Source organism: Trachurus japonicus, chromosome 6, assembly GCF_045865225.1.
Source record: "Trachurus japonicus isolate A0001 chromosome 6, Traja_1.0".
Classification (NCBI taxonomy): domain Eukaryota; kingdom Metazoa; phylum Chordata; class Actinopteri; order Carangiformes; family Carangidae; genus Trachurus; species Trachurus japonicus.
In genome coordinates, this window is record NC_140912.1 from 37545472 (window position 1) to 37568573 (window position 23102).

General features: G+C 46.8%; 1 protein-coding gene across 1 annotated transcript; it reads right to left on the reverse strand.

Annotated features, from left to right (window-relative positions):
• Positions 1-1472: 1472 nt before the first annotated feature.
• Positions 1473-22201, reverse strand: LOC146986644 (uncharacterized). Its single transcript, XM_085780316.1, has 14 exons — positions 21975-22201; positions 19091-19184; positions 18910-18997; positions 17572-17977; positions 16641-16734; positions 16434-16521; positions 14301-14607; positions 14099-14192; positions 12228-12315; positions 9274-9595; positions 7738-7831; positions 6159-6246; positions 5612-6070; positions 1473-1830 (listed from the first exon to the last, which is right to left on the reverse strand). Exons 1-14 carry the CDS (start codon positions 22027-22029, stop codon positions 1666-1668), a joined length of 2442 nt encoding a protein of 813 aa, XP_085636442.1. The 5' UTR covers positions 22030-22201; the 3' UTR covers positions 1473-1665.
• Positions 22202-23102: the final 901 nt, after the last annotated feature.

Sequence of the window (23102 nt, forward strand, 5' to 3'; positions counted from 1 at the left end):
TCGTTTTTGTGACTCCAACATGGCGGCCTGAACAGCGCCATGTTGGATTGGCTGGCCGAGAACCCGCCCACTGGCCTCGAAGCAGCTGTCCACGGAGCTGCTCGGACCTGTCACTCAACATTTCCGCGCCCTGATTGGCCAGAGTTTTAACCTAATAACAGTAAAACGGTAAAGTTAAAAAAAAATCCCCCCCCTCAGAGTGTGTGCGGGGGTAGAAACTATCGATTGAGACGAAAAAACGTTCTGACACCAGGCTTTTAACATGTTTATTGATGATGTAAAGTCGGTGATTTTAACATGGGGGTCTATGGAGAATGCTCCCTTCTGACACCAGCCCCCAGAGGAAGAAGAGGGGATTGCAGTTTGTTGAACGCAGAAGTGAGCTTCACTTGTCAGACCCACAACTGCCCCCTTGGTGGCGACGCACATAGTACCCAGGAGGCAAAGCAAAAAAACGGACACGGAGCGTTGTAAAAGGTTTGACACCAGAAATGATCTCTAGGAACTTGAAGGATTAAAACCTGGGTGGACAACCCGGTCAACTAGCTGCTGGAAAGCTACAGGGGCCAAAACCCCTTTCTTGGGTCATTTTGCTGGCGAAATGATGTAAATGCAAATATTTAGGTACTACAATGGCATAAATAGTCATACAACTATAACATTTGGCAGAGAGTATCTTGACACATAGGGGGAGGCATGAAAAAAAGATTCTGGGGTTTGTTGCAACTCGATTTTAAGATATCACCCTCAACATCCCAAAAAAGACCAAAAAAAGTACTGTTCGCCTGACAAATTCTCATGAAAATTATTATTTTTCAGCACTTTATGGAGAATATCTATGCCTAACATGTATATAGAAAACTTCCTTAATTCATAAGCTTCCATTTGAGTCCAAGATAGCCTTTCTATCTCCAAAGCCCCACTTGCTGTGGCCAACGGTCTTCTCTATCTATCTGTTCACTTTGGGGAGACCAGAAATAGAATGGTTTCTGATCATGACAGTTAACATGGAGTTTTTCACAATAGGTGTTGCATTGTTTGGAGACAGCCTGTAGCTTTCCAGCAGCTAGTTGACCGGGTTGTCCACCCAGGTTTTAATCCTTGAAGTACCTAGATATCATATCTGGTGTCAAACCTTTTACAACGCTCCGTGTCCGTTTTTCAAAAAACTGGGATTTTGCCCCCTGGGTATAGGGCAGTGATCCTAAGTCAATTCAACTAAGTTTGTCCAAGTGGAGTTGCCGTACGTAGCTGTCACAAATCTGGGCAGCGATGCAAATCGGGCAGTGACCAGAACAAGAACAACAACGCATCACGAGAGGCCACGCCCACTTCCTGTCTCAGATGTGGGTTTTTTTTTTCCGAAACGTCTTTCCCGCCTCGGACTTCATCTTCATCTGTTCCCATAGAGATGCGACGTAACCGTGACAACGTCTGCGTTACTTGCGCTAGCTGCGATCAGCGTTCGTTCGTTCGTTCGTTAGTTAGATGATGGATCAACCAGCTCTCACTGTGTGACATCACAGACAGGAAGCCCCGCCCCCTTCGCCGCTCGCCGCTGGTGCACCTGTCACCGGGCGAGGTCGTCCCTCTGTGGGCGGGGCCACCGTCCGACGTCCGGCGTGTCTCCATGGCGACGGCGTGTCTCTATGGCGACGGCGGTCTCTACATGAGGGCGTTGAGGTGACCCGAGTGTCCCACGGCGTTGAGCATCAGCGCCCGCTGCTCCAGCACCTCGCGCTCGCGGCTAAGCCCCGCCCTCTCCTGCTCCAGCAGCGACCGGTCGCGCTCCACCGCCGCGCGCTCACGCTCCAACCACAGCCGCTCCGCCTGAGGAGAGGAGGAGGAGGGAGAGAGAGGAGGAGAGAGGAGGAGGAGAAGAGAAGAGGAGGAGGAGGAGGAGAGGAGGAGGAGGAGGAAGTAGAGGAGAGGTGAATGATTTGCAAATAAAATTAAAGGGACAACGAGGAGTTTCTCAGCACGAAAAATTCTGCGACAATAAAAAAGTCTGATATTAATGTGGATGAATCTCCGTTACCACTTGTTAATGGTCCATTTTAGATAAATCTATGGTTTTGTCTCTATGGTTATTTTGTTATTATTAGTGGTGGTGGAAATGCTGGGCGAGCCGACCAGCGTTTCTTTACTTTCGGTTTCGTGGCGAGTCATAGACCAGAGCGGCTTTTTTATGCAAATGAGAATGACTGATGCATCCTGGGTAATTTAGGGGCAGCACCCGGCATTTTTAAATTGCACTCAGTAGCTTTTTGTGTTTTGATGGAGCGTAGACTAACTAACAATCAATTTGAATGTTTTATTTTTTGTTTCTTTTGTAGCACTATGTCTCATAATTATTTTGACACCCTCTTTGAAACCCACCGTTCACGCTATCTTGAAAAAGTACAATGAATGAATCTAGCAGTATGCTCCTTTAGCCTCCCACAATGATCAATGACTCCACACAGTGGCCAGAAATGTCTGAATGAATCTACGGTATGCTCCTTTAGCCTCCCACAGTGATCAATGACTCCACACAGTGGCCAGAAATGTCTGAATGAATCTACGGTATGCTCCTTTAGCCTCCCACAGTGATCAATGACTCCACACAGTGGCCAGAAATGTCTGAATGAATCTACGGTATGCTCCTTTAGCCTCCCACAGTGATCAATGACTCCACACAGTGGCCAGAAATGTCTGAATGAATCTACGGTATGCTCCTTTAGCCTCCCACAGTGATCAATGACTCCACACAGTGGCCAGAAATGTCTGACCCAGACATCTACACGTATTTGGTGGAATCACCGGGGAGGTTTTGGCTCAGTGTTGTCTGGAAATAGCCTGTTAATAGACAACTTTTTGTTACTTAGTTTGTCAAGCCAGTTAGGCTGAACTTTTCAATGGAGGGATGCCGGGCGCTGCCCCTAAATTACCCAGGATGCATCAGTCATTCTCATTTGCATAAAAAAGCCGCTCTGGTCTATGAGAATAACGCCGCCGTATGAATCTCCGTTTATGGTGGGAACTACGACGGTATGTGATCGTCTTCCAACCTCTGACTTTAATTCTTGATGAATGAAAACATGAGTCTGTCTTGCGCCGGTCAAAGAATTTCACGGTGCGGAGGCTCATAAATGTAGTGTGAAAACACTTCACTTTTCCAAAACTCCTCGTTGTCCCTTTAACCCTTTAAATGCTGGTTTCAATCATGTACCACTGTTACGCCCCAGAACTTTGTTGGCCCAGAGGGGCATAACAATGGGCCCAACCAATGACCCCAAACCAAATACAAAGACGCTAACTTAAAGTATATTTTTTTTGGCTTTTTGTGCCTTTTTTTATTTGATAGGACAGCTGAGAGTGTGACAGGAAATGGGAGGCAGAGATGGGGGGAATGACATGCAGGATAGTGCCGTCCGACGCGGGACTCGAACCGGGGCCGCCTGCAGCGAGGACTATAGCCTCAACACATGGGGCGGGTGCTCTACCAACTGAGCTACACAGCGCCCCAACAAAGACGCTAACTTAAAGGGGAACTAAACCCCTCAGTTTTGGATGACGTGCTCTAAGCTTGAAATTCAAAAAATGCCTTGATTATGGGCGGAGCTCCAGGAGCACTCTCCGATCCCCCCTCCCCCCCCTGCGCCCCATTCACACCCGCGAAATCACACAAAAGAGAAAAAAAAGTAAACACACAACGACACTTCTGCTAGCGCTAACGAGCTACTAACGAGCTACTCTAACAGCACTAGTAGCGTGGACACTACTAGGAGAGGACGCCAGAGCCGTGACACAGCATCTACAGCCGATCCGCCGGCTCGTTAGCTCGTTAACGGCTCGTTAGCGCCGGCCGCACTAACGATTCCCGTTCAGGCAGCTGTTAGCAGCCGTTAGCCGCAGCAGAGCAGCTAGAGCGCCTAGCAACCGTTAGCGGCAGGCAGCAGCCGATGCTGATTGGTCGGGGAGCTGGTGGCCGGTGACGAAAGCTGCCTCCAAAACGTCATCTGCCTCCATCTCAGCCAATAGAAACATTTGATTGTAATAGCCGTGTTTCAACCCATAGAGGGCAGTCACTCTACATTTTTACTACAAAATACACCAAATTGAAATATTTTGACTAAAATGTCAAAAGTTGGACCAGAATCAACTGACAACACTACCTTATACCCAAATATATTTGTTTTCAGCAGAAAAAAGTGGTTTAGGGGTTTAGTTCATCTTTAACTAAAAGAGGATTTAATCCACAACATAAAGGTACAAACAAGATAAACACAAGCTAACACAAACAAAAGCCATGATGGGAGGCAGGCAAGCCTGTAGAAGAGTGACGTTGTGGAGAGGCACCCTGTGATATGGTTAACTATCTAGTCTAGGCTTCTTTAAACGTTGAACTCTGCAAGTGAACAACGGACCAAGGCAAGGCCCACTGCCACACAGAAAATGTACCCACACCCAGGTTTCACCACCAAAAATAAGAAAGGCAAAATAACAAAGTGGCAAGAGTCTCTCTCTGCTCGACGACTACCTTACAGGGAACTCTCAAGTAAACACAGGCAGGCAATAAAATCACAAACCATCTTGAAAAGAAGACTACTACAGCTACAAACCGTTACTTCACCTCATGGTTGTTCAGATCCCGGACGAGCCCCCAATTGTTACGCCCCAGTACGTTTGTTGGGTCCATTGTTATGCCCCTCTGGGCCAACGAAAGTACTGGGGCGTAACAACCACTAACCGCTTTTGTGAAAAATGCACTACATTTCAATATTCTAAAAATAAATTTGACTTTTTGGGTAATGTCAGATTGAATAAAAAACTCCCTTTTTGACTTATTTTGAATTTTAAACTGCAAAAGAAATTATGAAAGATTATAATCTTTTTGGTAACACTTTACTTGAATAGGTATTGATAAGATGAACATAACACTGTCATAACCATGACATAACAGCTGTCATAAACATCAATGAATACTTATGACAGCTGTCGTTAAGTGTCATTCGGTAAGTTATGTCACTTTTAATGCAAAGTTGACATTATTTGAGATGTTTTTGTTCTGACAACTTGACATAAAGACAATTTAAACTGTCATAGCAGACCTAATTGCCAAACTTTAAAAATTATGTCAAGTTCTCATAACAAAAACATCTCAAACAATGTCAACTTTGCATCAAAAGTGACATAACTTACCGAATGACACTTAACGACAGCTGTCATAAGTATCCATTGATGTTTAAGACAGCTGTTATGTCATGATTATTGTTAGCCTAATAGCATAATTGCCTAAGTCATATTTGAACATTTTCGGAAAAAAAGAAAAAACACAATTTCTAGCAAGCAAAGTCAAAAAGATGACTTAGGCAGATAGTGACTTTGGACTCTAAAAAGTGTTCTGATTGGTTGAGGACATAGCCAATAAGGCAAGGTGATGCAGCAGTGGTAGGAGAGGAAAGTTAGGCAGGTATCTCAATTTGGCCAAAAAATGACTTGCGCAATTATGCTATTATGACAGTGTTATGTCAATCTTATGAATACCTATTCAAGTAAAGTGTTACCATATTTTTCCCATAATGTATTTATTTATTTATTTTTTCATTAAGGACTGTTTGTTTCTCACCTGCACCGCGGCCCGTTCCCGCTCCACCGCCGCCCGGTCGCGCTCCACCATCTCTCTCTCCCGCTCCAGCGCCGTCCTCTCCCGCTCCACCAGCTCCCACTCCCGCTCCACTAGCCCCGCCCCCTCACACCCCTCCCCCCCCGCCGTCGCCACGGCGCCGCGTTGGCTCTGCTCCGCCACGCCGCCGTCGCAGAACGCCACTTCCTGTCCGTAGTCGACGGCGACGACTGCAGCGGCGGAGGAGGAGGAGAGGGGGGGAGGAGCCAGGGGAGGGCGGGGCCTGTGTCTGGGGGGGGCGGAGTCAGAGTGGTGGTGGTCGTCGTCATGGGAGACGGGGGTGAGGAGGGGGGCGCTGGTTGCCAGGCGACCCTCCATCGCCTCGTTCATCAGGTGGAACCACGGCCACGAGGAGGCGCCGTCCGCCACCGACTCCATCCCCACGGGGGGATACTTCAGGTCCTGGAGGGGGGAGGGGGGCATCAGTAAGATTCATCTGGACCAATGAGCTGAGAGCTGAAGGGCGGAGGGGGCGGGGCTTATCACTGACCTTGTACCTCCTCTTCAGGTTGTCCCACTTCTTGGCCATCTGATAGGTGGAGACTCGGCCCTGCAGCCCCAGCTCCTTCAGGATGGCCCTGGGGGGGGGGGTGAGTAGATAGAGTGAAATTTGAATTTTGGGTGAACTATCCCTTTAAGACCTTCCTTTATGACAGGGCTTTTAGTTAGGGCTGGTTCAGGTAGCTCTGAACCATTTTATAGTTACGCTGCTATAGGCTTAGACTGTTGGGGGACACATCTGGTTACATGGAGCCCTCTCCTCTCCTCTCCTCTCCTCTCCTCTCCTCTCCTCTCCTCTTCCCTCCTCTCCCCTTCTCTCCTCTTCTCTCCTCTCCTCTTCTCTCCTCTTCCCTCCTCTCCCCTCCCCTCTCCTCTCCTCTCCTCTCCTTTCCTCTCCTCTCCTCTCCTCTCCTCTCCTCTCCTCTCCTCTCCTCTCCTCTCCTCTTCTCTCCTCTCCTCTTCTCTCCTCTTCCCTCCTCTCCCCTCCCCTCTCCTTTCCTCTCCTCTCCTCTTCTCTCCTCTCCTCTCCTCTCCTCTTCCCTCCTCTCCCCTCCCCTCTCCTCTCCTCTCCTCTCCTCTCCTCTCCTCTCCTCTCCTCTCCTCTCCTCTCCTCTCCTCTCCTCTCCTCTTCTCTCCTCTCCTCTCCTCTTCCCTCCTCTCCCCTCTCCTCTCCTCTCCTTTCCTCTCCTCTCCTCTCCTCTTCTCTCCTCTCCTCTCCTCTTCCCTCCTCTCCCCTCTCCTCTCCTCTCCTCTCCTCTCCTCTCCTCTCCTCTCCCCTCCTCTCCTCTCCTCTTCCCTTCTCTCCTCTTCCCTCCTCTCCCCCTCTCCTCTCCTTCTCTCCTCTCCTCTCCCCTCCTCTCCTCTCCTCTCCTCTCCTCTTCCCTCCTCTCCCCTCCCCTCTCCTCTCCTCTCCTCTCCTCTCCTCTCCTCTCCTCTCCTCTCCTCTCCTCTCCTCTCCTCTCCTCTCCTCTTCTCTCCTCTTCCCTCCTCTCCCCTCCCCTCTCCTCTCCCCTCCCCTCTCCTCTCCTCTCTTTTCCCCTCCTCTCCTGTCCTCTCCGCATGTTGTACTTTGTAGTTTGGCCTTGGTGTCTCGCACTCTCTCTGTGTTTCCACAGATCCACCGGAGCTCCATCTCCTGCTGTTAAACCGGCCTGCCCTCCCTTCCCATGAACCAGTCTGCCATCCAGTCCTCCCATTAAGCTGGCCTGCTCTCCCTGCCTTTCCTCCCACCAGAAGCTGCCTTCATCACATTCTCTGTTGTAAACTGTTTTCTTGTCTGTAACAACATCTCTGTCCCGTCTGTCCGTCCTGGGTGAGGGATCCCTCCTCTGTTGCTCACCCTGAGGTTTCTCCTGGTTTTCCCTGTTAAAAGGGTTTTCCATGGAGTTTTTCCTCAGTGGATGTGAGGGTCTAAGGACAGAGGATGTTGTTATGATGGGATGTAAAGCCCTTTGAGACAAACTGGTGGTAAAAACGGGCTATACTAATAAAATTGCCTTGCCTTGCCTTGTGGTTCTGGTGGTTCTGAATGTGTTTATGTTGGTTCTAATGGTTCTGGTGGTTCTTACTTCCAGGCGGCTTTGGCTGCGTTTCTCCTCCCGGTGAACAGAGACTCGTTAGCAGCACGAAGTTTAATCATCCTCCTGGTGTCCTGGTCCGTCACTATGGCAACAGAGACACAGAGGGACAGTGTTAGGGCTCAAACACAAGTCAAGTCAAGCCTAATTAGGGCCACAGGGCAGAAGAGCAATTATTAGAGTTTTTCAAGCGTCCACTACTCCGGGATACTTTCACCTAGAGACTCCATTTAAACTGTAAAATGTAGACACAAGTCTTGTCTATTGGTGTGTTAATCCACGCTTTGATAGGTATTATACTTTTTGATCAATCACTGTTCAATGATCATGATCATTTTTGGAGAAATGTTGAGATTATAATGGGTGTGTATTGGGTAGTAGGAGAAGTCGTCTGAAATTGTCTGAAACTTTTCTCTTTCCATGCTGCTCCCGGCCACAATTTACACTCTACACACATTATTTTTTCCACAGTTGTAGACAAACTTGTCCCCTCTCTAACAATGTGTTTAACAAAGCAGATAGACTTACAGAAGTTAAACTGTGAGCCTCTAAGTGCGACCACATCTCTCTCTGCTCCTCATTGACTCTAATACAAAGATTTTCTGAGAGAAGCAGAACGGACCCCTGTTTATAACTCACAAGCGTTTCCAAAATATTTACTGTAGAAACACCAAAGTCATATCAAAGCGTTCAGGAAGTCCTTACGACGACCACGGTCTGCTGCTTTTTCTGATAGGAGTTACCGTTTTGTCAGAATAAGCCCAAATGTGAGACCAGCGCAGAGGCAGAAAATCAAGCTTTTTCTCAACGTTTCTGTCTCTCTCAGCCTGGGGGGCCTCTATCGACAGCTGGAAAGATGCTCATGTGTCTGTCTGATCAGCTCTGTCTTGACCTTAAAGAGCAACTAAACCCCTAAACCACTTTTTTCTGCTGAAAACAAATATATTTGGGTATGAAGTAGTGTTGTCGATTGATTCTGGTCCAACTTTTGACATTTTATTTGTTTTATTTGTGTATTTTGTAGTAAAAATGTAAGAGTGACTGCCCTCTATGGGTTGAAACACGGCTATTACAATCAAATAGGCTGAGATGGAGGCAGATGACGGTTCGGAGGCAGCTTTCGTCACCGGCCACCAGCTCCCCGACCAATCAGCACGATGTGTGTTTGTTACTTTTTTTTCTCCTATGTGTGATTTCGCGGGTGTGAATGTGGCGCAGGGGGGAGGGGGGATTGGAGAGTGCTCCTGGAGCCCCGCCCATAATCAAGGCATTTTTTGAATTTCAAGCTTAGAGCAGGTTTAGTTGCTCTTTAAGATCGTGGGTTTGATTCCCATGTTGACAGAGATGGTATGCCTGGCAGTAGCCCCCCCTGGCCCTCTCAAAATTTCCCAGGGGACATTTTCTAGTTAGAACAAGTTCCACAGCAGAATATTAACTAAGAAAGAGTTCATATGAAATGGCCACATGAATTAACAACAACTACAACAACAGACAAACAGTGCACAAAGAGCAGCCTGTGTCTCTTACTCTTGTAGGACAGGTCCGTCGGCGTGGAGCACTCCTCCCCGCTGGCGTCGATGTAGGTGATGTTGCCGTCGGCCTCGGCGCCGTCCCCTCCCACCATGCTCTCCAGCTCCGACACGCTGCCCCGCTCCGCCAGCAGACCGTCCCTGTCGGCCGCCGGGGGCGACGAGCCGAACACGGCGTCCTCCTCGTTGCTCCACACCGGCGTCACGCGGGGGGCTTTCCCCGCCAGCCGGCCCTCCAGAGCGTCGGTCATCAGCTGGAACCAGGGCCACGAGGCCGGGTTGGTCTGGTTCTCCATGCCCCGGGGGGGGAACTTCAGGTCCTAAAGGGGGGGGGGCTGTGATGTCAGAGGACTGGGACCGTCGGACTGCTCTCAACCATTATTGATCATCAGAAACATGTCACATGAACCTCCTGATCAACTATTCAATTAGTTCTGTAAGAGGAACTCAGTACTGGAACAAGTTACCACCACACATCAGAAACTGCGACAACTACTTACTCTTTAAAAAAAATCTCAAACATTGGTTAAAAACAAAGCAGACATGTACTCATATAGTTTATATACTGTTTAAATCTGATGTCTGTTCCCGGGGCATGTATGGTATATTGTTCTTTAACTGTGGGTTAAAATTGTCTGTTCTTATTTTGTATGTCTGCGTCTGTTTTGCCTTGATATTGTCTGTCTGTGCTCTGTCTTGTAATTGTCCACTGTATGACCTGTCATCACAAGGTTTTAAAGTCTTCTGTGTTTATGTCTTCTAGAAACCTGCCTTGGGACTGCGGCTGCGAAGTCCGGCACATTTACACTGATGCTTAATGCGTCAGTGTTGATGAATGTGCACTGTCCCAATTCAATAAATAAAGAAATGAAATGAAATGAAATTAGCAGAGATGGACAGAGTACTCGACCCCAGTACTTGAGTAAGAGTACAAATACTACTGGTCAAAATTTACTCTGTTACTTTACTTTATTTGTTTATTTAGTCGGGACAATGCATATTAATGAACAGTGAGTACTAGGGGTGGGAGAAAAAATCGATTCACATAGATATCGCGATGTCTTTCTTGGCGATTTTTTATTTATTTATTTTTTTGTGTGTGTTTTTTTTATTATTATTATTCTGCAATGTGCACTTGTTCGCCTTTTTTACATACAGAGACTCCAGGTTTTGAAAAGGGTTTAAGTTCACTTTATAATGGAGTATGTTAATCTATAGGCTCCTACAGTGTTTGTGTGCAGATAAATGTTAAAAATGCTAAAGACTAAAAATCATAGAGAGAATCGGCAATATCGTAGAATCGCAATTTTAATCGAATCACCATCCAAAAAATCGTAAAAGAATCGAATCGGGAGAAAATCATATCGTCCCAGCCCTAAATACTACTGGTCAAAATTTACTCTGTTACAAGTAAAAGTAGCTCAGTCCACATGTTACTCCAGTAAGAGTAAAAAAGTACTTGCTTTTAAAGTTACTTTAAGTCAGAGTCAGAGTAAATGTCTTATTCTCCACATCAGTGAATGACTCTAATAGTTTGTAAATGAATGTAAGGAGCTTTTAACTCTGAACTCTTTGCTGCTCAGCTGCACTGATGTGCTGCTTTTAGGGGTTAGGGTTTCCTTCACAGACAAACACAGCTTGTGTCCAATCTGTTCCCTCCCTCCATCTTTCTTTCCACAATCCTTTCCCCCTCCCTTCTTTCCTTCTTTCTTCCTTCTTCTTCCTTCATTGAACGAATCTGTTCCCTCCCTCCCTCCCTCCCTCCCTCCCTTCCTTCCTTCTTGACCCAATTAACCCAATCTGTTCCCACCCTCCTTCTATATTTCCTTCCTTTTCCCCTTCCCCCTCTGTTCTCTTCCTCCATCCTTCCTTCCTTACTTCTTCTTCCTTCCTCTTTTGATCCAATTGACCTGATCTGTTCCTTCCCTTCTTCCTTCTTCTTCCTTCCTTGAATGAATCTGTTCCCTCCCTCCATCTTTCTTTCCACAATCCTTCCCCCTCCCTTCCTTCCTTCTTTCTTCCTTGAACGAATCTGTTCCCTCCCTTCCTTCCTTTTTGACCCAATTAACCCAATCTGTTCTCTCCCTCCTTCTATATTTCCTTCCTTCTTTCCTCCCATCTTTCCCTTTGTCCTTCCTTCCTTCCCTTTGTCCTTACTTCTTCCTTCCTTCCTTCCCTTCATCCTTCCTTACTTCTTCTTCCTTCCTCTTTTGATCCAATTGACCTGATCTGTTCCCTCCCTTCTTCCTTCCTTTTTCTTCCTTCCTTGAATGAATCTGTTCCCTCCCTCCATCTTTCTTTCCACAATCCTTTCCCCCTCCCTTCCTTCTTCTTTCTTCCTTGAACAAATCTGTTCCCTCCCTCCCTTCCTTCCTTTTTGACCCAATTAACCCAATCTGTTCCCTCCCTCCTTCTATATTTCCTTCCCTTTCCCCTTCCTTCTTTCCTCCCATCTTTCCCTTTGTCCTTCCTTCCATCCTTCCTTCCTTCCCTCCTCAACCCAGGAGGACAACAGGAGGGTTAATCTGATCAGAGTCTGCATCAAATCTTTAAAATGAGTTGTTTCTAAACTAAAACCAGATCCTGGGATTCAGGAATTAAATGTGATTCAAACTGGTCAAATAAGCAGCATTTATAATGTAGCTAATATACATTTATTGATTTATTATTTTGGACCCGATTTTTAAATTTTAGTGTTAAAGTAAAGAATGTTAACTTTTGATTATTTCACCAAAAAATAAATTTCCCCCAACTACTGGATAATTAAATGAAAATTGAAATTTGTATTTTGAATTTTTAAGTTCGAATTTGAAACACATATTCACAATGTATTTGACTAAAGTACTGTAGATTTGTTTTTTTATTCATTTGTGGCGGCTCAGATCAGGTCTGGATGTTTAAAAGACATTGAAGGAACAGAAGCCAACACAAACATCCCATAATCAGACTCACCTTGAACTTGGTCTTGAGGTTGTCCCACTTCTTGGCGACCTGGTCAGGTGTGATCTTCCCAGTCAGACCCATCTCCTTCACAATACCTCTGAGCACAAGGTCAAAGGTCACATCACAGAGAACGTCCACACGAACGCCAACTGTAACCCCCAATTCCAATCCGCCCCCTGAAGACTCAGGCCCTGAACCCTCACTGACTAAAGTGACGTCAGGTCTAAGTGACAGAGTGTGAGAGTGTGTGAGGGTCCAGATGCTGTAAACATGAATGGAACAGCACTTACCCACTCTCACGACACGTTACCTTGACAACAACATGTTTTTAACTCCGCCCTTGGACCGATAAATTTACCGTACTTTCAATACGCACAAGGTGTGCGAGGGAGGCGGACTCAAAACAAAATATTCCTGGATCAGATCTGATCAAATCATCATCAATAATCACAAACTGCACGTTAATACTGACAGTAAACTTCTTCTTTTCTTTTTATTTATTCCTTTTTTTTGGCTCCTGTCCATTAACAATAAAGAGAGCGGCGGAGCTCTCTCTGTCCACGTGTGTTAATTTCTTCTTTTTTTTTAACACTTGCGTTCCGACGGCATCCCATGTGTTATGGTTTGACTTCACAACGCTATGAACTGTGGGTAATTCCCCTACCCAAAGTCAGCACTGGGGGCAGTAAGGGCTCATTCACTGACTCACTGACTTGATGATCTGACAATGGAACAGCCCTCACACACTCACGGACTTCCCGTGAACGCGCCTCTAAGTCAGTGAGTCCGTGAGGGGTCGGATTGGAATTGGGCCTAACTGTAACTCACAGGCGGCCATCTTGGCTCAGTCTGCTCCCTCTGACTCTGGCTGATCCAGTCATCTGCACTAAAAACTACTCAGAACTATGGGAAATTTTGTCCGAATATAGATATTACTTACTATAATGTTACTTTAATAGAAAAGTACCTGATTAAAAATTATTGGTGATTTTAAGTATCAGTATCAGAACTGTATTTCTGACGTTCATAACAAACCAAACCGCTTGAAAATCAGACAAAAACAACTGATCCAGTCCTGGTTGTTTTAGTAGAACATGAACCAAAGGCTAAAAGCTCTGAGGGAGCGACTGAGCCAAGATGGCGGCCGTGTGGCGAAGCCATGTCATTGGGCAGCAGCGTCAGGTGACTCATATTCATCAGTTTCACATGACGTCACTGTGTTTCTGCGAATCAGGGCAATCTGGGCACAGATCACAGCGTCACGTTACCAGAACAAGTGGAGTAGTAGGAGGAAATCAGCAAGAGACCGAAAATTGGCGTTATTTGAAACAGAGAATTTGAAACAGAGGGGACGGGCCAGCGCAATGTCACAGCTGTGACCAGCTGTGTCTGTGCCACCGCGAGTCCCTGACAAAAACGTGTCCCATAACCGTAGTCTCTTATTTATGACAGACAGGACGACATAAATGTGCACATCGTAACATTTACATGATAATTCATCAATCTACTGATTGATTATCAAAAGCTCGTTGAAAACAACTACACACGAGTCGACAGGAGGAGGGTGAGGAGCAAACAGCGGAGAAGTGACCGGACTTCGGACTTTGATCAACATTACGTCTCAAATTAATTAATTAATTCATAAACTGTGTAATAAGTGTGATAATATAGAGTTAGTCTGTTGTTATAGAGATATAAACCCAGACAGGATGTATGAAACCCTGTCATTTTGTTAAGAAACTGTCATTTCCATCCTGCGGTTTGCATGCTGTCATATGAGGAGACCTGTCAAATCAGACACAAATATGGCGGCGGTCCCTTCGACGTGACGTCACTGCAACCCATGAATAGGTCAGTAGTTAAGGTTGTAGAGTTTTTACCTCCAGGCCGGTTTGGCCGTGTTCCTCCTCCCGGTGAACAGAGACTCGTTAGCAGCTCGTAGCTCGATCAGTCGCCTGGTGTCGTCTTCTGTCACTGTCGATCAACACAGACAATAAGAAAGAGCTCCTCTCCTCTGATTTAGGGTTTAGCTTTGTTATTGATTAGTTATTGATTATTAATCCTCTGACATGAGCTGCTCACGTTTGTATGTGAACTCCGTCATGCGGTGCAGCTCGCCCAGCGTCGACGATCCGTTCTTGTCCTCGTGGTCGACCAGCAGGTCCATCTCCGACTCCGTCAGGAACTCCGTCATCCCGCCCCGGCTGCGCCGCGCTCGCTTCTTGGGCGTGGGCGACAGCGACTCGCAGTCCTCGTCCTCGTCCTCCACGATGGGCGTGAGGATGGGCGCGGCGGCGGCGAAGCGTCCCTCCATGGCGTCGTTCATCCGGTAGAACCACGGCCACGAGCTCGGGTTTGTCTCCACGCCGCGCGCCGGAAACTTCAGCTCCTGCAGGAGAAACGGGGACAAAACCAGTCAGAGGTTCAACTCCAACAGCTGCTGCCGGGCCGGGAACATCCAAACAGTACGCTGGGAACATCTGGGAACATCTGGGAACATCAAGAACATCTGGGAACACCTGAACATGTAAGAACATCCAGGTGTGTTCCAAGTGTGTTAGTTGTTTTACAGGTGTGTTGGTTCTGTTCCAGGTAGAGCTGTGCGATATGGACAAAATTTTATATCCCGATAACGATATATGATTTGGTATTTTCTCTTAAAGTCATATATGTAGGCTACAGGGTTTTTCCTGCATAGATAATTTGGTGGCGGGCGGCTGCCACACTAAATATCTAACCGTCAGCTCACGACTCACAAGTCAGTGTTTTTTTTTTTTCTTCCTCTGGCTTTTTGTGCTTTTATTTTGAAAGGACAGCTAGAGAGAGACGGGAAGGAGTAAGAGAGAGCGCCGCTTCAGCTTCAGAGTTGGGGTAGATGCACAATAATAGCCCGTTCCAGCTCTACTGGGCTCTACTCGACTTGGTTTAGGTCCTTTTCCATAACAGCTGAGTTCCTCCTCAGCGGGGACGGGGTCATCACATCACAGCCGTGCGTGTCACGCTCTTTTTTCTCTCCTCCCGTCAGCTCCAAACACACTCGTCTGCGACTCGATCACAGACTACAGCGTGGTTTTCCACACAGCAGTTTTTTCCCCCATAACTCATGTGAAACAGTCACCTGTTAATGTAGGCTACGGCGTAACCACACCACGAGCTAACGTCCTGTTTAGTTTACAGTCTCCTCTCCTGCAGCGTCACGTTCTCACTACAGCTGTTCTGATGTAAACAAACTCATGTGTGGAGTTCGGCTGTTTGCCCGTCACTCACAGCGTCCAGGGATGATTCAGTGTCCCACATCCTTGAAGTTTTACACTGCTGACTTGTACTTGTAACAAGTTTTACATCCTGCGACCCGTAGTAACGTCAGCGTTGGTTAGCGGTAGCAACAGAGCTAACCCAGTACCTCACACGTTAATATTACAATATAAACGATAGAGGGCTCTATCGTTAGTATGGTAGACATTTTCATATCGCACTACGATATATTTAAGCAATATATCACGACAGGCCGTGGTATATGCTCATTATACCACGGCTAAGGGGTGTTGTTCGGCCCGACGCGAAGCGGAGGGACGACAACCCCCTTAGAGTGGTATAATGAGCATATACCACGGACTGGAGTGATATATTGCTTTTATAAAACGGTTACCAATAAAGGCAATATGAAAGAGGGATACGCAATCAATTTCATGTAGTTTTATTCAACCAGAAATACATATTATCCAATAAAATAGCCTCACTGTGAAAAAAATAGTCCCACCTCTCCAGACGTTAGCTCCTAGTTAGCTCTGCATCTCGTCTTTTCCTCCGCTTTTTTTCAGATGAAAGTCACTGCTCAATCCCCTCTACCATTGTTAACCCTCTGGAGGTGAAAGTTCACCTTAAACATGTGGATTCAACTACTTTAGTCCGTTTTTTAACATCGTAAAAACATCAGCTGTCTTGGGCTACGGACTGCAACAGTCCGTTGTCATGGATACATGACAACAACTTCCATTCATACCAGTCATACGTGCCTGACGCGGAGTGATAGCCTACGCTGTGATAAGGCTTTAGAATAGTAGCCGTGGTATATGCTCAATATACCACGGTTAACAACCAATCAGATCGCCGGATTTCACCTTTCCGTTTTATAAATTGTAATATCGCACAGACAGCACTAGTTCTAGGTGTGCTACAGGTGTGTTCCAGATGTGCTACAGATGTGTGACCCACCTTGTACCTCCTCTTCAGGTTGTCCCACTTCTTGGCCAGCTGATCCGTGGTCAGTTTTCCCTGCAGACCGAGCTCATACAGGATGGCCCTGAAACACACACAGGCTTACACTGACTGGAGGGGGCGTGGCCTCTGACCGGAGGGGGCGTGGCCTCTGAGCTCAGGTGACCAGGTGTGTGTGTGTGTGTGTGTGTGTGTGAAACTCACCTCCAGGCAGGTTTAGCTGAGTGTTTCCTGCCGGTGAAGAGAGCTTCATTAGCTGCTCTGAGTTTGATCATCCGCTCTGTTTCTGGTTCAGTCACTGAGGAGGAGGAAGAGGAGGAGGAGGAGGAGGAGGAGGAGGAGGAAGAGGAGGAGGAGGAGGAGGAGGAAGAGGAGGAGGAGGAAGAGGAGGAGGAGGAGGAGGAGGAGGAGGAAGAGGAGGAGGAGGAGGAGGAGGAGGAGGAAGGAAGAAGAAGAGGAGTTAACTACAACAAGAACTTCCCATCATAAACTGACAAACAGCTGTTTCTCCCCTGTCGTCCTGTTAGGCCCCGTTTATACGTACCCGGTTATTTTTAAAAACGGAGACATTAACCATCGTTTGCACCCTCCGTTTACACGCAAACTGAGAAAACGCCCCTGAAAACGATGCTTTTTAATTGCTTTTTTAAAACCTGCGGGTAAGTTAATTAGCGATAGTTTTGTCCCCGGGATGACGACGGAGGTTGGCCGGCCGAGCAGCTCTGCAGACCGGCTGCTGTCTCCTTGATGTCCCGGTCGCTGCTCCACAGGAGCTTCACTTCTCCAAGAAACATCGGCGCAAACCTCTAAACACATTGGATAAACTGGCCGTATATTTGGGATCGAAACAGTTACTTTCTCACATGAAAAAATATTAAAACTTTACACACAAGGAAGGCAAGTGACGTTGCTGTTGCTATCAGGTTGCTATGCGGGATCACGTGCGGGATTCTGATTCGGCTTGAGCTTCTCTCTACACTGCCACCTACAGGTTTGGCCCTGGTCAGTGTAAACGAAACGTTTTCTGACTGGTGTGCACGCAGTTTTTTTTGTAAACAGAGAGGGTGAAATGTCCCTTTATGAGAATAGCCGGGCACGTGTAAACGTAGTCTTAGAAGCTGTGGGCTCCACCTACTCTTGTAGGAGCACTCGGTCATCCTCCTCCATCCCATAGGAACGCCCTCGGTGGGCGGAGCCTCGGAGGGCACCGCCCCCTCGTCCTCCACCGCCGCCACCGTGTCCTCCATCTCCGTCTTGATCAGGAACTCCAGGATGTCCGTGTTCTCCTGGTTCTGGTTCTGGTTGTGGTTCTGGTTGTGATTCTGGTTCTGGTTGTGGTTCTGGTTGTGGTTGGGATGGCCGTTGCCGCGGTGACCGGCGGTGGCGTGCGAGGCGGTGACGGCAGCAGCGTGCTCGGGGCTCAGCACCAGGTTCCCGTTGTAGAGACGGCCCTGCATGGCCTCGTCCATGATGTGGAACCACGGCCACGACTCCACCACCGCCCCGAGGTTCTCCTGGCCCTGGTACGGCTGCTTCAGGTCCTGGAGGAACATAGAACATAGAACACGGAACGTCAAGGTTAGCAGGCGTAGCAGTGCATGTCCATATGACGGTTGCTAATGGATACCAACTGTCTTCGTAACAAAAAGACACACCAAAAAACATCCAAATACCTCCATGCTGCTCGTATGTAATGTCCCTCTTGTATTGAAGCCCCGACATGAGAAATTGTTCAGAAAAAAATTAAATAAGTCTATATTTCAAGCTTGTTTTGTAGCGGAAGCTTCTCGAAGCTCCTCTTCCCGGTTCGTTGAATTTTTTTTCGGGACAATTTCGCATTTCGGGGCTTCAATACAAGAGGGACATTACATACGAGCAGCATGGAGGTATTTGGATGTTTTTTGGTGTGTCTTTTTGTTACGAAGACAGTTGGTATCCATTTGCAACCGTCATATGGACATGCACTGCTACGCCGAGACCCCCTGTACCCCTTTCCCACTGGTCAAAAAACCCGTTTAAACCCGCTAACAATCGGCTTTTGGTGGCGGTGGGAAAGGCACCGAGCCGCGTCAAACGACTCGGCAAGCGACGCGGGTTAAAATCGCCTCCAATCGGCTCGGCTCCGATCGGCTTGCAGTGGGAACACCAGACCCGGGTCAACCCGCTAATTTACGCGATGACGCTGAGAAGCGACAGTCTGTTTAACTGACGTGTTGTGATGTCATGGCAGGTCAGCCAGACAACTCGTCTACCTCGGCGGACGGACATCACACTCCGCAGCGGGCGGCTGTGGCACGACACGGTGTTTCTTGCACCGCGTATGAGAGCGACTGATTTATGCTCTGTCTGATCGGCTCACAATGGGAAAGAGGCCAAATGCCGATTGTTAGCGGGTCGACCCGCGTTTAAAAAACCTGCGTCGACCCGCTGATGAACAGCTTCTGACAGGTTCCTTGGGGGCGTGGCCTCTCACCTTGTACTTTGTCCGCAGGTTGTCCCACTTCTTGGCGATCTGATCCGCCGTCAGCTTCCCCTCCAGACCCAGACCCTTCAGGATGGTGCTGCACAACCAGAGGAGAAACAGGGCAGGTGAGCTGAGGAGAACCTCACAGCACAGGTGGAACACCAGACTGTTTTGGTTGTTTGGTTCCTACCTCCAGGCGATCTTGGCGGAGTTCCTCTTCCCGGTGAACAGCGCCTCGTTGGACGCTCTGAACTCGATCAGCCGCTTCACGTCCTCCTCCGTCACTGCACACACAGAAGGGAGGAGCCGAGTCAAAACACAAGCACAACAACAAAGATGGAGGACATCATCATCGTACCCATGAGGGAGCACTGCAAAAACTCAAAATCTTTCCAAGAATATTTGTCTTATTTCTTGTCAAAATGTCTCATTTCTAGTCCAAACTAATCTCCTTCCACTTAAAATAAGACTCATCACCTAAAAATTAACTTGTTTTTAGATCATTTTCACTTGTTTCAAACAAATTTTCACTTGAAATAAGTAGAAAAATCTGCCAATAGAAGCAAGTTTTTTATGTTTGTAATAAGAAAGAAAAACTTGCTCCACTGTCAGATTTTTCTACTTATTTCAAGTGAAAATCTGCTTGAAAGAAGTAAAAAGTGTCTAAAAACAAGCTGCTTTTTAATGTGATGAGTCTGATTTTAAGTAGAATGAGATTTGTTTTGTCTAGAAATAAGACAAATATTCTTACTAAGATTTAGAGTTTTTGCAGTGTGCTGCTCTCGTCTTTCTCTACAAACCTACATCTCAACCCAGAGGCAGCAGTTCTTAGACCGAAGTGTTTGATGTTATTCAGTTACAAATAGGGTTGATAAAAGTGGTAACGTAGATTCATCCACATTAATATGAGACTGTTTTATAACCAAATACAAACTCCTTGTTGTCCCTTTAAAGGTTCATTGTGTAGGAATTCCTCCCATCTAGCGTTGTGGTTGTATTAAGTTAAGATACCACACACATAATATCACAAGCAACTCAATGGTATTTTTCATGCTGCATTCACATGAAATTGGGCAGAGGGCAGACGGACGACAGCCGCTGCACGTAACGGCATAAACAAGCCTCTATGTAAACAAGTGGTCCATCAGCACGAGGCAAAACAATACATGTGACGATATGTTGTCATGGCGATGTGGTATTGTTTTACCCACGTCTTTCTCTGGACTTCTGTGACTAAAATGACATCTGGTTTGTTAGCGACGGCCGTCTGCCCGACTGCAGGTGAATGCAGCATCAGTGTAACGCTCCATTCCTCCTCACTGCGTTACCACGGTGACTTTTCACAGACATATGAATGATATGAACGGCTAATTCAGAGCTGAAAGGAACACTTCAGTTTGTTGATGGGGGGATTACTGGTTAATGAAAAACAGACTGAAGAACCAAATAATCGATTTTCCTGAAGAGAGAACAGGAGAAGTTACACAATGTCCCTTTAAAGCCCCAGTGTGTAACTTATTTGTCTTTTTATGATCAAAAATCAAATCTGTCTTTCATAAATCTGTATTTGACTGAAGGTGAATCACAGCTGCATCCAGATGAAAGCTTTCTGGTTCCTTAGAATGAGTTGTTACAAGTCGTTACAAATACATAAGTGGGCGACGCACCGAACCGAGGCGGCCATGTTGCATCGTGACCGTAGGTAACCACGGAAACGGCCTGTTAAAACTCTCACCACTGTGTAGTGTGAGGAAGGACGGAGGCACCGGTGTTGCATTCAGGTGCAGTCAGGCAGACGGCCGTCGGCAAACCAACCGGATGTCATTTTACTCCACCAGAGAAAGACGGTAAAACAATACCACATCACCATGACAACATATTGCTTGTTTATCCTGTGTTGTCTGTCTGACGTCTGCCCGATTTCACGTGAATGCAACATCAAGAATACGTTCAGATATGCAACCGCACCGCTAGATGGGGGGAATTCCTACACATTATACCTTTAAATAAAAAATATATATGACATAATACAATTTTTATGTTGTTATTGTAATGTTATGAGCTAAGAAGAATAGAAAGTTTATTTTTTAAACCTTGGTGAGTTGGGATCTGGTCACCCTGAGTTACACACAGAGGGGTCAAAGGTCAAAGCATGGACAGGTAAGGCAGCTACAGGTGAGACAGAGCGGTACTTTAACGTTTAACGTCAGGTAAACAATACCACATCACCATGACAACATGTTGTCACGCCTGTATTGTTTTGCCTCATGCTGGCATAGACGCCTGTTTATCCTGTTACATGCAGCGTCTGTTGTCTGTCTGACGTCTGCCAGGTTTCACGTGAATGCAATATGCAATCGCACCGCTAGATGGGGGGAAGAATAGAAAGTTTATTTTTTAAACCTTGGTGAGTTGGGATCTGGTCACCCTGAGTTACACATAGGGGGGTCAAAGGTCACAGCATGGACAGGTAAGGTAAGGTAAGGCAGCTACAGGTGAGACAGAGTGGTACTTTAACGTCAGGTAAACAATACCACATCACCATGACAACATATTGTCACGCCTGTATTGTTTTGCCTCATGCTGGCATAGATGCTTGTTTATCCTGTTACATGCAGCGTCTGTTGTCTAGCTGACGTCTGCCCGGTTTCACGTGAATGCAATATGCAACCGCACCACTAGAAGGGAATTCCTACACATTAAACCCTAAGTTACACACAGTGGGGGGGTCAAAGGTCACAGCATGGACAGGTAAGGTAAGGTAAGGCAGCTACAGGTGAGACAGAGCGGTACTTTAACGTCAGGTAAACAATACCACATCACCATGACAACATATTGTCACGCCTGTATTGTTTTGCCTCGTGCTGGCAGACCACTTGTTTACATAGATATGTCTGTCTGACGTCTGCCCGATTTCACGTGAATGCAATATGCAACCGCACCGCTAGAAGGGAATTCCTACACATTATACCCTAAGTTACACAAGGTCACAGCATGGACAGGTAAGGTAAGGCAAGGTATAGCTACAGGTGAGACAGAGCGTTACTTTAACGTTACTTCGTTACTTTACTTACTCTTATAGGAGTTCTCCGGGAACTGAGGCAGCGGGTGGAGGGATGAATCCATCATCCTTGGGGAGGCGGGGGGGGGGGGGTTGTGGTGTGATCAGGCCTGGTACTAACTAACTAACCAACCAACTAACCAACTAACTGACCGACTGTTCACTGTCTACATCCGCCGCTGGTGCTTTGTCCCTCCGCCCACCGACCGGTAGCCGGTGGCCGGTGGCCGGGGGAGGCTTCACGGTGGCCGGGGGAGGCTTCACGGTGGCTCTCGGTCCTCCTCCGGTGCTGGGGTGTGTGTGTGTGTGTGTGTTCCTCCTCCCGGTGAACCGTTAGTTACCAGCAGCAGCAGCACGGAGCTAACAGCAGCAGCTAACGTGTAAAAAAACAACAACAAACGTCTTCCGTCTTCCCTCCGTTAACTGCCCCTTATTACGTCATCGCTCCGTCGGTGGAGCGCGAGCGGCGGCGGCGGCTCAGCAGCAGCAGCATAATAATAAAAGAAGCCGTTACCGACCGTTAAGTTACCGTTACCGAGGCTGAGGAAGCTACATCCCGTTTCCTTCAGTCCGCTGCTGCTGCTGCTGCTGCTGCTCAGAGGACAGAGGAGGAGGAGGAGGAGGAGGAGCGCTCCATCTCTCCGCCCGGGCTGCCCGACGTCATGTGACCTGCAGCTCAGAGGGGGGCGGGGCTTGACGTAAACGTAAACAATCCGACATACGGACAAAACATGAAGGAGGAAACAAGACAGGCATCAAGATTAAACTTTAAAAAAAAAAGAAAGAAAAGATATATTTCTCACTTGTGATAAAAAAAAAAAAAAAACGTAAAGGAAAGGAATTGATTTTGTTGAATCTTTTTATTTTACATCCATAAATGCAAATGGTCACCCAAATTATTTTTTTAAAATAGAAATCAGATATTATATGCAGTTACAAAATATGGAAGACAGAAAAGATATAAAAACCTTGGAATATTATAAATTATTACAAACAACTATATGATTTAATAATACCTATAATATAACTACTAATACCCTTTCGTATATGTATATATATGTTTTGTTTGTTTGTTTATTGTCTGTTTATTATATATATATATATATATATATATATATATACATATATATATATATATATA

Excerpts from the sequence above, each read along its gene's own strand:
- LOC146986644 (XM_085780316.1), bottom strand. The coding sequence starts at position 22,029 with ATGATGGATTCATCCCTCCACCCGCTGCCTCAGTTCCCGGAGAACTCC. Across the intron at positions 14,193-14,300 it reads GACGGAGTTCACATACAAAC|TGACAGAAGACGACACCAGG; the intron begins GTGAGCAGCTCA and ends GTTGATCGACAG. Across the intron at positions 9,596-12,227 it reads ACCTCAAGACCAAGTTCAAG|GACCTGAAGTTCCCCCCCCG; the intron begins GTGAGTCTGATT and ends CCCCCCCTTTAG.